The sequence below is a fragment of the Myotis lucifugus genome, unplaced genomic scaffold, assembly GCF_000147115.1.
Source record: "Myotis lucifugus unplaced genomic scaffold, Myoluc2.0 scaffold_265, whole genome shotgun sequence".
Classification (NCBI taxonomy): Eukaryota; Metazoa; Chordata; class Mammalia; order Chiroptera; family Vespertilionidae; genus Myotis; species Myotis lucifugus.
The window spans coordinates 1,446,916-1,461,013 of record NW_005871313.1 but is presented as its reverse complement, the minus strand read 5'-3'; the positions used below and the strand labels follow the sequence as shown (position 1 = coordinate 1,461,013).

The window sequence follows — 14,098 nt, the reverse complement described above, 5'->3', positions numbered from 1 at the left end:
CACAGCCAGAGGCTGACAATTAAAACTAATACATAACCACATGAACATCATATTTATATAGTTAACATTTGTAAGGATGATCAGTGCTAACATATAGTATTATACATTTGGCACTAATGTTTGCCATTGGTCCAGCAATTGGCAAAATTTGTCTCTATGTATAAATTTATTTTTGAACATTAGGTCTGGCTAGACGTTATCTTCACTATTTATAAAAAATATTCAGACAGTAAGCTCACGTTGAATAACTAGGTCTACTGTGTTCTGGAAACTCTTCAGTAGTAATACAGCTTTTTCATGTTCCATATGTACAAAACTATGTCCATTTGCCTGTAAATATGCAAATAAAACAGGGCAATCAATGCAAGACATTTGTTTATCACTTTATCACAGTTTCCAATCATAAGAGTCAAGGGAGTATTGAGCAACCAAAAGTTATCAGTTTAAAAATTCACAGTAGAATTGCAATTGTGGAAACAACTAATTAATTTCACCCAGCTTCAACTCTATTAACCCAACAAATGTTTTTCAAGTACCTAGCCGGTTCTACCGAGGACCGTCCTAGTGTAGTCTTAGCCACTGTGCTAACTGCAGAAACGCACCGGTGAAGAACAGACATTCTTGAAATATGGCACTAGCTCAGTGTTGTTGTTCTGATTTGTTTTTGCAGGAACTTAGTTGAGACAGTTCTGAAGTGTCCACAGGACCACTGCCTTCTTGTTATAAATCACTGATATAAACCCTTCTGCGTGGTCAAATATTTCAGTCATGCAAAACATGACAAATCTTATTTTGACTCACTTGAAAGTTCTTACCTTGTACATTTTTATATTAAAGAGGTCATTTTTATTCCCCCCATTGTTAAATGCAAATATATCCATTAACTACAACAGTGGTTCTCAATTCCACCCCAGGGATAAGGCACACTGACATTAGTGACAGTGGACATGCCCACCATTCTTCTAGTCAAGAATCCTCAAGCTATGCAACCAAAATTCATTTTAAGCACAATTAGCTTAAGGTTACATTTTCAGGATTCAAACGGGCTATTGTTCGATATTTATTTCACAAAATGGGTGTGCTTCTTTGTAGCGAGTGCTCATGGGTCTTTGGTTTTTCTCTACATTAAATTGCAGATTTTCTTGATTGAATGAATTTTATTATTAATAGAGAGAAGTGGATCCCATAAAGCTTTGCTGTCATGAAGGCCACAATAAAAGACAACCTTCCTGAAACGTGGAAACTGTGTGAGTGACAGCTATGTGACTGTTCTCCTGTGGTCTGAGACTCAGTTGATTTGGAAGAGCCAGCCCAATTGGCTGCTTGGCAAAGTACAAGTAATAGAGCCAGTTAATTGGCTGATTTTTTTCAATTTTCAGTTGTCTGAGACTAATTTGGGGCACCCATTGCATTTGTGATTCTACCTTTTTATGCTTCCTTAAAATACGATTAATTTAATTTAAAATAACCACTCATTTAAGGTATTTCACACCTTTGGGTTTTTTGAATTTAAAACAGCAATACTGTATAATCTTTATAACTCAGGTGAAAGTTGTCTGCTTAATTTATCACTAGTTCATTAAAATTGGTTGGTTAATGACATGATAAAGAAGGCCCTAAAATATTGATTTTTTTAAAAAAACCATCGTACATCTCTGAATAAGGAAAATGCTGGGAAACAAAAACGTAAACTCATGGAAAAATATGTACAAATTTATTTTAAATTAAAGAATCTTTCTCTCTCTCTATATATATTATTTAATAACATTTACTTAATGCTATCAGAGTTGGCACTGGCTGTTTCCGTGGCAGGTAATAGTAGCTGTGTGTGTTCACAGCCCAAATTTCTTGCCTTAATTTATGGTACAAAACAGACAACTGGGTTTCATTTGATGTTATTTGATCAGATGGTGAAGTGGAATAGAGAATAGCATATGGTACACTCCGCTTTTTACTCTCCTGATTCTGACATCAGGAAAGTAGCAAACTTGGGCGAAATATAGTATGTTTATCCCACTATACTTTTGAAGGTCGTACTAACTACTTTAATGCCTTTAATTTGGCCACAATTTAAATACCTTAATTTAAAATTTAACTAATAGTGGAATTCTTGAATGTCAAATCTTAAAAATAACTAGATTTGTGAGTGCTCAGATTTCTCTAGCTGCAGACTAAAAAACTAGAATTGCAATGATCTCAAAATTCACTGAGAACTTTCAGGGACTTGTTCAAAATTTAAATATTTCATTGTCTGGGGAGAAGGAATGCGCTAGTATTTGGAGCCCATGCATGGTATATTGTCCATTATCACATCTGATCATGGTTTTAGAAACTATTGTCATAAAATAATAGGGAATAAGTGGTACAAAACTCAGATAGCCAACTGGTCATAGTTGTTAATTTTGAATGATACTTTTATTAAAACATCTTTGAAGTAGGATGGTCCACCTCTACCATCTTGATTTTTTTTCCCCAGTAAAAAATGTCTGTCATATGCTGACAGCACCCAAGGCGTTGTGCCAGGCACTGGGGATAGAAAGTAAGGGAGATGGAACACGAGGCTCCCATCAGAGGTGACCCCCCAGAAGGGGAAATAGCCATGGACATAACTAAAAATAATGTAGAAAATACCTTGCATGTAGTAAGCACTCAGCAAATGTATGCTGAATTGAATTAGCATCAGAAGAGATAAAGAATTAGGGTAGTTCAGAAGAAGAAAGAGAAGAGGGACAATTTCTAAGAAAGCTGTTTCTCTGAGGAACTTAACAAGAGTTTCTTGGTACTCACACCTGGCAAGTGTGACTAGCAAGAGATCACAAGTCCTTGTCTAGTCTCAAGCCTGGAGTCTCCTCCAGCCATGGACAGAATGGTTGGCCATTTCAAGTGAATTCTGCATCAGTCCATGTAGGGAGAAGAGTTGATTCATGTAAGTAATCATTTTTATGAAAATTAAAAAATAAAAATATCTATGAATTTAGATGACTTTAGCATAAGAAGCAACCATAAACATAAGCTAATGTGTAGGTAAGGTTAACTCATAGATCTTTTCTTCCAAAGGAAGAGAGAGAGCCCAATATGTAAAACATTTAAACAGACCTTTCTGGATAGAGAGACTGAGAGCATGAGAGAGCCAGGGAGAGAGGTGAGAGTTGGAGTGGGGATTATGCCCACAGACCAGTTTGCTTGCCAATACTTCCAACCCCATGGTTTTTATTATTATTTCTCTCAATACATCACTGAAATAATAAGACTTCTATTGCTTTCAGTGATTCGAACTGACATTTAATTGATTATGATAAAATAATGAACATTTTCTCATTAAAATTATTACTATAGTGCCTCCTAACATAATTCTGTTCTTTTACAGTGGTTGCAAAGCCGTAATTTAGATTCCTATCAGGTTTAATTGAACTTATTTAAAAAATAATAGTGGAAATAATATTTAGTCCTAAATTAGAATCTACAGAAATGTTGAATTTCTTGTTCTCACAGTTTTAACTGTAGCTTAATTGAGTTTTTGGAGCCATTTGTGAGCCTTCTCTCTCAAAAGTGGAATATCTGCTAGGGCAGTGCCAGGAGTCTTGAGAGGAAATAGATTAAAAAGGAGAAAGCTTTTAGGGTAGAATCTATAAACTTGGCACCTGATCAAACAAAGGAATAAGAAACAAACAGGAATCTAACCGTGATGCCCTTAACAGAAAATGGACACCCTGGTGGAACAGCAAAGCTTAGCTGGGAAGACAATGGAGTTTGTGGTGCGGGGGATGCATGCAAAGGAAATGTTGATCATTATTTAATAAGAAGAGATTAGAATTCAGGAGGAGGTCAGAGTGGCAGCATTAGCCACAGAGCTAAGGTTGTATTGCAGCGTGGTATTACCCACATGAAAGGCTGAGAGATTGATCAGAAAATAAGTTTAAAGGGAGCTTGTGAGTGAAGGGAAATCTGACTAGGGGAGCAGGATATGGCTGCAGGCAGCTTTGGACACGCAGAGCAGAACTGGAAGCTGGTGTTTGCTGTCTGTCGACCTGGGCATCCAGGAAAGTCTGTCTGTAATGAGGGAGGGAAAGGTGGGTGGCACAGGTCCTAAAGGACGGGGATTCTTAGGGGGACCAATGCACTGAGGGGAGAAATTAGGCAGGAGGAGAGCAGGGAAGAGTCATCCTGAATGGGAGTATGGCAGAGTGCTCACAAGATAGCAGGGAATCCTAGAGAATCAAGTACTTTCTAGTGGCCCCAGTGAAGCCCAACTTTGTGTAGCACAGAGGAAAGAACAGGGAAAAGGCATCGTCAGGCTAACTCTGGCCTTGAATCCGGGTTTGTTGCCAATGAACCAGGCTTCAAGACGTTCAGAACCACAGTTCAGTTTCGGAGTCAAGGCTAGGGAGGCCCTTTGTATAACTTAGCTTTTAATATAAAATGAAAGCCTCAGCTTTCAGTTTTCATGCTTTATAAGTACAAATGAGAATTGGAAACACAAGCAGAGAGCTGATTTCCCAGAAGAAATAAGCGGACTGATGAATCAGATCACCGCGTCAAATAAACATTAGGACTCTATCTGTAATTCCAGTCCCCCTAAACGTTTTGGATCTAAACCAGAGCTTTGGTGAACCTCAAGAGGCCGGCTTGAAAGACCACAACTAGCAACTGCCTGGGAATGGCTTCAAAATCACAGGAGGAGTTTGGAAGATCAGAGAGCGTGTCATTTTGGAAAGTTATTAAATATCAAATGAATTAATATATGTTAAATGCACAGGACACCCTATGCCTGCTCAATCAATAAATGTTAGCTTCTACTATTAATGTCACTTCACTATTACTTTCCTGAAATTAAGAAATATAATTTTCATTAAACCTTGAGAATAGAAGGACAAAATGCCAGAGGAAAGAACTTTTGTTTCGTGTTTAGTTAAGCCTAACTTTTTAAAAAGATGAGAATGTAAAGATCAGAGAGGTAAGGTGAAATAGCCAAGCTCACACAGCTAATGGCTAGGTGGGAACTTATGTCGCAGTAATCAATGATCTTTCCTCTTGACGTAATTTGTTTCACTGAATGTTGTGAGGTTGTAACAAATGTTTTAGGTTCGTTAAATAAATGCACTTTTGAATATTAATTCATTATTTCTTGATATGGAACATTATGTTAGGCCTGATGCCAAGGTGGGCAATAACAGAGGGAGTTCGAAGAGAGGTTTGAATGGAAGAAGATAATCTCAGTTCCAGGGAACCTTTTTCCATTCAGAAAAAGTGAATTTATATTGTTTGTTGAAGTGAATATGGCTATCTGGCTTACATCTCCAGCAGTTCAGACAGGGAATCAAATAATTATGTTACTGCATCTGTGCAGGGCTTTTCCAATTAACATGGAGACCAGAAGAATCACAATATTTCAGCCAGTAAGGTTTTGTTGTTTCATGTGTGTGAATAGAAGAGCTGAGGAAATAAAGGCTGGTACTAGGCAATATTAGCTGCAGAGTATATATTCAATGATGCTTTGAAAAAAAAGCATATATTTTACATTTATGTATTTTATATTATTATTATTATTTTTTAAAATCCTCACCCGATGCTATTTTTCCATTTATTTATAGAGAGAGTGGAAGAGAAAAAAAGACAGAGAGAAATATCGATGTGAGAGAAACACATGGATTGGTTGCCTCCTGCATGAGCCCCAACCAGGGCCCGGGAGGGGGAGGAGCCTGCAACTGAGGTACATGCCCTGGACTGGAATTGAACCCGGGATCCTTCAGTCCACAGGCTGATACTCTATCCACTGAGCCAAACTGCCTAGGGCCATTTGATATTTTGAATATATATATTATATTAACGCAAAAGATGGGTTGAGGAATACATGCTAAATTAATAAAAATTTTAAATATATTGCAATATTTAACTACATATATGTTTTTTTTTGTTTTTTTTTTTTTAAATATATTTTATTGATTTTTTACAGAGAGGAAGGGAGAGAGATAGATAGTTAGAAACATCGATGGGAGAGAAACATCGATCAGCTGCCTCCTGCACATCTCCCACTGGGGATGTGCCCACAACCCAGGTACATGCCCTTGACCGGAATCGAACCTGGGACCTTTGAATACATGCTAAATTAATAAAAATTTTAAATATATTGCAATATTTAACTACATATATGTTTTATATAAACACAGCCTACCATAGATTATAATAGAATGTGTGCAATTTTGAGGAAATTGCAAGTAATGAACAATGAGAAATAAATGAATGACTTATTAAGTCAAGATGAAGTTAATAAGAAAACAATCCAGGAAAGAAAATATATTCTGAGAATATTATCCTTTGAGAACATGTAATTAATGGGTTTCTGGCTTTAGCTGGTTTGAAAATGTAAAGAAATATTTTACTATGATCTTTGTTATTTATAGAAGATGTCTTTCCTTATTTTAATTCCACTTGTCATCTGTGCCACACATGCCTTTTTAATCACTCTTTTCCATGATTTAGACATGAAAAGATTGAGGGTTAATGAAAATAATATTTATTATTCCAAAAAAAATTGGAGCTTTGCAATTACAGCTCCAGTTTACTGTAAAACACACTTGTTTCAGGATTTCATCCTCCTGGTCCTTCCTGGATTTATCTTTGATTTCCTTCTGGTAAATGTTTTGTTAAGTGAATGAATTATGGAGTTTTATTTATACTGCAGATATTCTCCAGAGTCCAGATGACGCTGTAACTCTCCTAGGAATTCTGCTGTATCCTTATTATTCAAAGTTCTAAACTTAAAAATGAGTCTCTGAGAAATCTTGGCTACAGCGTTGGTGAGGTTATCCAATAAAAGCAGCATGACTCTTTTTAGAATCCAAAAAAGATACACAGACTAGATTAGACACATGGACATGTGATTTTTTGTTTGATTTAAACTCACACTCAAGGGACAAACATTTAAAGGGCCAGTGCACATGTATTTTGTACGTTAGATATACATTCATACATTAATAATTTGCACTTCGAATGCCTAAAGCTCTTGAAATGAGGAACAACTGAAAATACAGAGCTATAAGGGCAAGCTTTCATGTTGTCAAATCCTGACAGCCAGGCATTATCAGAAACAGTGGGAATCTTAGATAATTATGTTTCATATTAACTACCTGGAATTAATTCCCACTTCAGAATTTTAATCTGTTAGAATATTCTCCTTAAATATTAGGATATATATATTTGGGGCTGAGAGTACTGCATAATCAATACAACAATGATTCTATGCCAAGTCATTACATTTTTTTACTTTCTATAAAATATCTGAACTACAGGCCTTAAAATCTTAGAGCATCCACATGAAAAATTTATATTGCACTTTTTATAGTGCACTTTTTAAAAATGAGAAAGTTTGAGTCTTTAGTGGCTTTTACTGTAGCATTAAAAAAATCTTCATAGAAACCTCAGAGGGAAGTTAGGGGAGGGTGGGGGCAAGGGGGAGAGATCAACCAAAGGACTTGTATGCAAGCACATAGGCCTAACCAATGGACACAGACAACAGGGGGTGAGGGCATGAGTGGGGGGGATGGGGGGTAACGTGGGGATAAGGACACATATGTAATAACTTAATAAAAAAATTAAAAAATCTTCATAGAATAAAACACAGATATAAATTTTTCTTCTGTCTTAAGTGCACACATGTACTGTGGCTTGAATGTTTCATGAATTCAGGCTAAAAAAAGACACAAGTTAGAAGAGACTCAACTGAAGATTTTGTGAATTATTTGTGTAGCAATGTAGATATAGAACTGTTAATAAATAAAGATATTTACTTGGTTATCCATTCTGATTTTAGAATGTCTGCTTTCTTCTTATCAAACATGTTGACTGAACATCTCTAAGAAATGAATTCCCTCCCTTGGTTTGCAAAGCAGTTCCCTGACGAGCTACACTTTATTCCTTTTACTTCTGCCAAGAAAAGAATAACTGTAAAAATCAGCGTCTCATTTTCAGAGGGCTCTTTGTAGCCAGATTGCTGTCTGTTTCGGTGAAAAGCTAGGTCTTAAAAGAAAACAGAGTAGGAGTTCATTTCATTAAATGTTTGATTGTCAGCTCTTTCCTGCTTCTCTTCCTCCTTCGTTTTCTGCTCTGTGTAATTCTGGGCTTGTCTACTTTCTGGACTAGGCTGTGCAGAGGCAGGGACTTCGTTACAGTCCCCATTACCTTGTTCACATTCCTTGGCACAATACTTTGTACACAGTGGGCACCTAATGTATATTTTCCAAATAAATAAATAAATAGAAAATGTGATGACTATGATGCCATCAGTAAAATTTGCTACAGTAGCATCAGGCATTTGTAATTGAAGAAGCTCACATAAGTTATTTAACCTCTGCCAACAATATATATCTTGCAGGTTTGTTGCATGATATAAATGAGATCATATAGGTGTTTAATTAATATTATTTTAATTTCAGCCAAATTATGGAAGTCAGAGCCTGCCTAACGAACTTAACTTGTTTTTATTGGTGTTCATGTTTTACTTAACACCATGTAATTGTTTTGATTTGCAAAAAGTACCATATTTCTTAATTTTTTAAAAAAGTAATCCATGCTGAACTTTATAGATCAGAATAAAATGAAATAATAAAGATATGCAGTGAAACTCTGGCATATAAAACCATATACATTATTTAAAGTTATTTTTGGTTGTCTTCTAATGGAACTGTATTTCTAAAAAATCCTGTTCCTCAAATGTATCATATCATTATAGGCAATAATTTCTCTGGACACTAAGAGTCAAGTGATCACTGCACACCCCCCACCCCCACATGCCAGGGTCCCCTTACCCACCTGCCTCCCAACCTTTCTGTTATTTTTAACTTTTAACCAGCAAATAAGATCAAATATAGAAAAGTGTTAACTTATTTGGCCTTGTTGGGGAATGCTTTAGTGACATTTCCAAATATCTTAAGTTTATTCTTTAAGAGTCTCACACTTCACTTTAACTATAACAAAATTTTCTCACTCTTTACTTTTTATAGCTCTTGGGAGGAGAACTTCTATTTATTTATTTATTAAAATATATTTTTATTAAAAAAATATATTTTTATTGATTTCAGAGAGGAAGGGAGAGGGAGTGAGAGACAGAAACATCAGTGATGAGAATCATTGATCGGCTGCCTCCTGCATGCCCCCCCACTAGGGATTGATACCGCAACCTGGGCACGTGCCCTGACTGGGAATTGGACCGTGACCTCCTAGTTCATAGATTGACCCTCAACCACTGAGCCACGACGGCCGGGCCTAATAACATTTTTTATGACCCATGTGCGTTCACTTGTTCTTTCTCACTCTTCTATAATTCAACTGTACAGAAAGTGAGGCTATGAGGGGCCAACTCTCCTAGCACAGTGCTCTTTCCTTTTGCCATGCTGTCTTAAAGCAACATGACTTACTAATCACAGGAAGTCATTGGAATGTGCTCATTAATTATAGTGTCTATTCTGGGAAGATGAATCGTAAGATGACAGAAAAATCATGTAAATATGTTTTATTAACCCAAAATGTTTTAACTAACACTATCCCTTAAGGCACACATTTTCATGTAATTCAAATAACTTTCTCATAATATCAGAGCAGAATAAGAAGAAAGTAATGGGAAAAAGAGTTACATAAAAAGAGATAACTCCTATTTAATAAGTAATGAGTTTAGGGGAGATTTGGGAAAGGTCTATCTATTTTGCTATTTCATATCTCTTCTGTTATTTGCTATCGGGTTAGACGAAACTCACTTAGGGGGCTCATTCATTGCTTTTTGTTTTTCCCCCCCTCTTTTACCTTAATTTTCCAGGTTGTATTTTGTCATTAAGGCTTGTAAATAAATTTCCTCCAGTGAGAACATGTTCTACGATATTGTAAATGACAGATAACTCACTGATACAAACCCGTTCTTTTCCAGTGTCTTTAAACTAAGAGCCAATCCTATCTAATAAAAGAGTAATATGCAAATTGACCATCACTCCAACACACAAGATGGCCACCCCCATGTGGTCAAAGATGGCCGGCAGGGGAGGGCAGTTGGGAGGGACCAGGCCTGCAGGGGAGGGCAGTTGGGAGTGACTGGGCCAGCAGGAGAGGGCAGTTGGGGGCAATTGGGCCAGCAGGGCAGCAGTTAGGCATCGATCTGGCTGGCCCAGGAGTGGTTAGGGGGCAATTAGGCAGGCAGGCAGGCAGGCAAGTGGTGGGGAGCCAGCAGTCCTGGATTGTGAGAGGGATGTCTGACTGCCCAGGCATCCCTCAAGGGGTCCCAGATTGGAGAGGGTGCAGCTGGGTTGAGGGACACCCCCCCCCCCCCGGGCATGAATTTCATGCATCGGGCCTCTAGTCTATATAATAAAAGCCCAGCGACCGTTACGGCTGACTGACCAAAACAACCAGTCACTATGACGTGCACTGACCACCAGGTGGCAGATGCTCAATGCAGGAGCTGCCCCCTGGTGGTTAGTGCGCTCCCACAGTGGGAGTGCCGTTCAGCCAGAAGCTGGGCTCACAGCTGGTGAGCACAGTGGTGGTGGCAGGACCCTCTTCCACCTCCACAGCAGCGCTAAAGCCAAGCAGTAAGGAGTGAGCAGGCAGGAGGTAAGGAGCGAGCAGGCAGGTGGTTAGAAGCAAGGGGTCCCAGATTGCAAGAGGGTGCAGGCTGGGCTGAGGGCCCCACCACCCGCACGACTTTTGTGCATTAGGCCTCTGGTAGTATTATAAATAGAAAAAATATAACTTTCCCTCTTAGCAGCTCATTTTGACATTTATTTCAGTTTAGAATTAATCATTCTTATTTCTTTGAGAAAGTATAATTGGCCACTTGTGCTTTTCAACTGGTATGACTGAAACTCTAACTATAGTACTTTATTTGAATTAAGGTCTATGTGCATATTTCTTTTACTGAATAGAACTTAAATTTATTGTACTAGATGCAAATGAGTTCTATAGCAAAAATAAAAATCTTACATCCTCAATTGTCATTTGTGAAGAGAAGAGACATCCTGATGCAGCTCTTCTGCAGTATTTTTGGCTTTTAACTGATTTGGCTAATAATTCCTTCCTACTTCTTGCATTAGGACTGCATTCCTCTGAGCACTTTGCTGTGGCTGTATACTGGTTAGGGACTAGAAATACTTAACTCCCATGTCCACACATATAACTCTTCCAGAATTTTATAGTCAGAAATGTGGATTCTAACCTGGCAGCTAGACACTAACTTAATTCTCATTTCCCTTCTGCAGTATATCTCAGTATCTCTATCTCTATCCATCTCTACCTCTATCTCTGACTTTATCTCTATCTCTGTCTCTATCTCTATAGATAAATATAACATATTTATATCCATTTGTATATATTCCTTTTTTGAATTTGAAGAGAAAATTATTTCTTTTGCTACTTGTCATGGATGAAGGCAACTCCCCAACTTGTCTCAAGCTATTGAAAGCTACTCTAGGGGGTGTGCAGGAGGCAGCCTATCAGTGATTCTCTCATCATTGATGTTTCTATTTGTCTCTCTCTCTTCCCTTTTCTCTCTGAAATCAATAAAAATATATTTTAAAAAATTAAAAATAAAAGACAGCTACTCTACTCAGTCTGGCATTCTAATTGGTCAGAGATCTGAGGTTCACCAGCCACATTTTTTTAGCCTCTAAGATTCAAAATTATTTCTCTGAGATTCAGTAGAGAAGAAAACTAGTCATTTCCTCTGCTAGACAAACAGCACCATTCACTGAGTGTTATGGAGTTATGTTGTTAGTTTATTCATGGCCATTTTTCATGGAAAGTGATAACATTATTAAACAGTTAAATTTTTGAGCTGGAGGGACCTCAGTTATGTCAGTCATAGTTCACTTTGCACATAATGAATGGGAGTCCCATGGACATGATATAAAATGCTGAAGACCAATGGTCTAGTTTGGAGACCCAAAAGTATAGAACTTTCAGGATAAATCAGTAAAGAAAAATGTTAGAATATTTTATGTGTCTTTTTGTTTTCCATGTTTCAGCTCAAAAGACCAACTGCTGGTTTGCTCTTCTGCCTGCATGGAATAAACTTAGTATTTCTGCTGTGAGACTGCCACAGGTTGGAGCAGCCCTTAGTCTTTCCAGGAATTATCACTTTCAAAAACTTGATTTTTCATGATTTTGATAGTTAAAAATATTTCTGAGAATAAAATGTCCAGGCCATTACACACACACACACGCACACGCACACGCACGCGCGCACACACACTGGGTTATATAGGGGTTTACTTTTGTAGGTCCTTCTGAGAGAGTTCAGTAACTAGAAGACAGAAGATTCCTCAGAGCTGAGTGGGGCCTTTGCATTTTTGTAACTGTGTTTGCAAAAGCCAGTAAGATTAGAAGGTTCCTTTCTCACATGACCTGTCTTTACAGTGTCCCTAAGTCTTTAGTAAATTATGTTGAACTATTTCATAATTGTTCCAAATGGTCAAATATCTGCAATGTCAAATAATTCCATGTAGTTACATAGCAGAAAATTTCTGGGGTCATAAGTAAAAAAAAACAAATCTTAAACAGATGATACTTAAGAGCCTTTCCATGTGATGTAGGAAATGATCAAGCACTTTGTATATGGGAAGAAGGGCAAATAAGCAAAATGGATGAGGTTATACCAGGCATTTACTTAAGTGTTTACTGGACTGACCCTTTTCTGATATGCAGAGCTTTAAATTAGAGCATCTTTTTCCACCACACAATACATTTTAAAAAGTCATCTTATATACAGCCACTCTCTACTCTCCCTACTCATACAGTTGAGCAGGAAGAGTAGAGAGATATAACCATGTGTTTCACAGATTCAAATAGTAACAAGTTTACTGTTGAGAAATTAAATATGGACCATCTAAAGATCTCCCTCTTCTAAAGTCACATACATATCCTATTTGGGTACTTCATTTCTCTTACGTATAAATTGATAACTGTGCATAGATTATCTATCAATTTTCTTACATTACCGAACAAAATCATTCATGGAACAAAAGTGTGCAGAACAGCTACCATGTGTTGGGTACTGGGATATAGGATTCTATCAGACTGAATTGGTTTCTGACCTATCTCTCAACCCAAAACAATAAAGGAAAATAAGGAATCTAAGGAGTTATTTAATTCAATGACTTGAATCATTTAATTCAAGTCAGTAAACTGAATAACAGGGTTACATATTTGTTTCAATGTTGGCATTTTAATGCATTGCTTTTTGTCTGTCTTACCTGAAGGATCTTATCGCCTGGCTGCAGCAGGTTGGATGCTGGTCCATCAGGCTGAACCCTAGTAACAAAGATACCCTATAAGTCAGAAGTAACAGAGGTTAGGATTCTATGATCAAGAACTAGGTCTACTCAAAAAACTTCTCATTCATATAAAATACAGTGAAAAAAGATTAAAAACTGTTTATACATGTAAACTTCAAAGATTATTATAGTATTTTAAATAAGGCACCACTCTCCAAGTCAACTTTAGGAAAATAAGATCTTTACTTGCATAAAAAAAGTTCATTTTGTTTTTAAAGTGTACTTATGATTTATAAATTAATTTCATTGCACATTCTTAATTTCTTTCTTAAATCATTTGAAATATGGCACTAACTGTATTTTGTACAGCTTCTGAAATTGTCTTGAGTTATTCTGCACTGAAAATGTCTCCCATTTGATATATTGTAAATTCAATTTGCACTTTAAAAACCTTACTACAATTACATATAAGTACTGGCTTATCTTAATGAATGTTACTTTGTATGTTATTGAGATTAGTAAATATAAAATGCATATGAACAAATTAAACATAAGAAAACTTCAACATGCATATAAAATATAAAGTGTATTTTACATAGTTACAAAACTTCTCTATTGATTAATTTAGTTTATAAGAGTCAAATTTAAAATAAAAAAATCTTTATTGCTGAAAGTATTACATATGTCTCTCCTTTTTCACCATTTACCCCTTCTAGCCTGCCCCTGTTCACCACACTATTGTTTGTGTCCATGGGTTATCAAATTAAATTTTTTGATCATATATACAAAACAAAAACATTCACATGCTAGGCCTTGACTGATTGCTAGTGTTATAGAGATATACA

General features: G+C 36.8%; 1 protein-coding gene across 1 annotated transcript in view; it reads right to left on the bottom strand.

The window, feature by feature from the left end:
• Positions 1 to 222: 222 nt before the first annotated feature.
• The window catches only part of LRRC7 (leucine rich repeat containing 7), a 307,069-nt gene continuing 293,193 nt past the window's right edge, over positions 223 to 14,098 (bottom strand). Inside the window, exons 24-25 of the mRNA XM_023762876.1 lie at positions 13,233 to 13,307; positions 223 to 330 (exon numbers count right to left, since the gene is read on the bottom strand). Coding sequence (XP_023618644.1) covers positions 223 to 330; positions 13,233 to 13,307 — 183 coding nt within the window. The remainder of the gene's footprint in view (positions 331 to 13,232; positions 13,308 to 14,098) is intronic.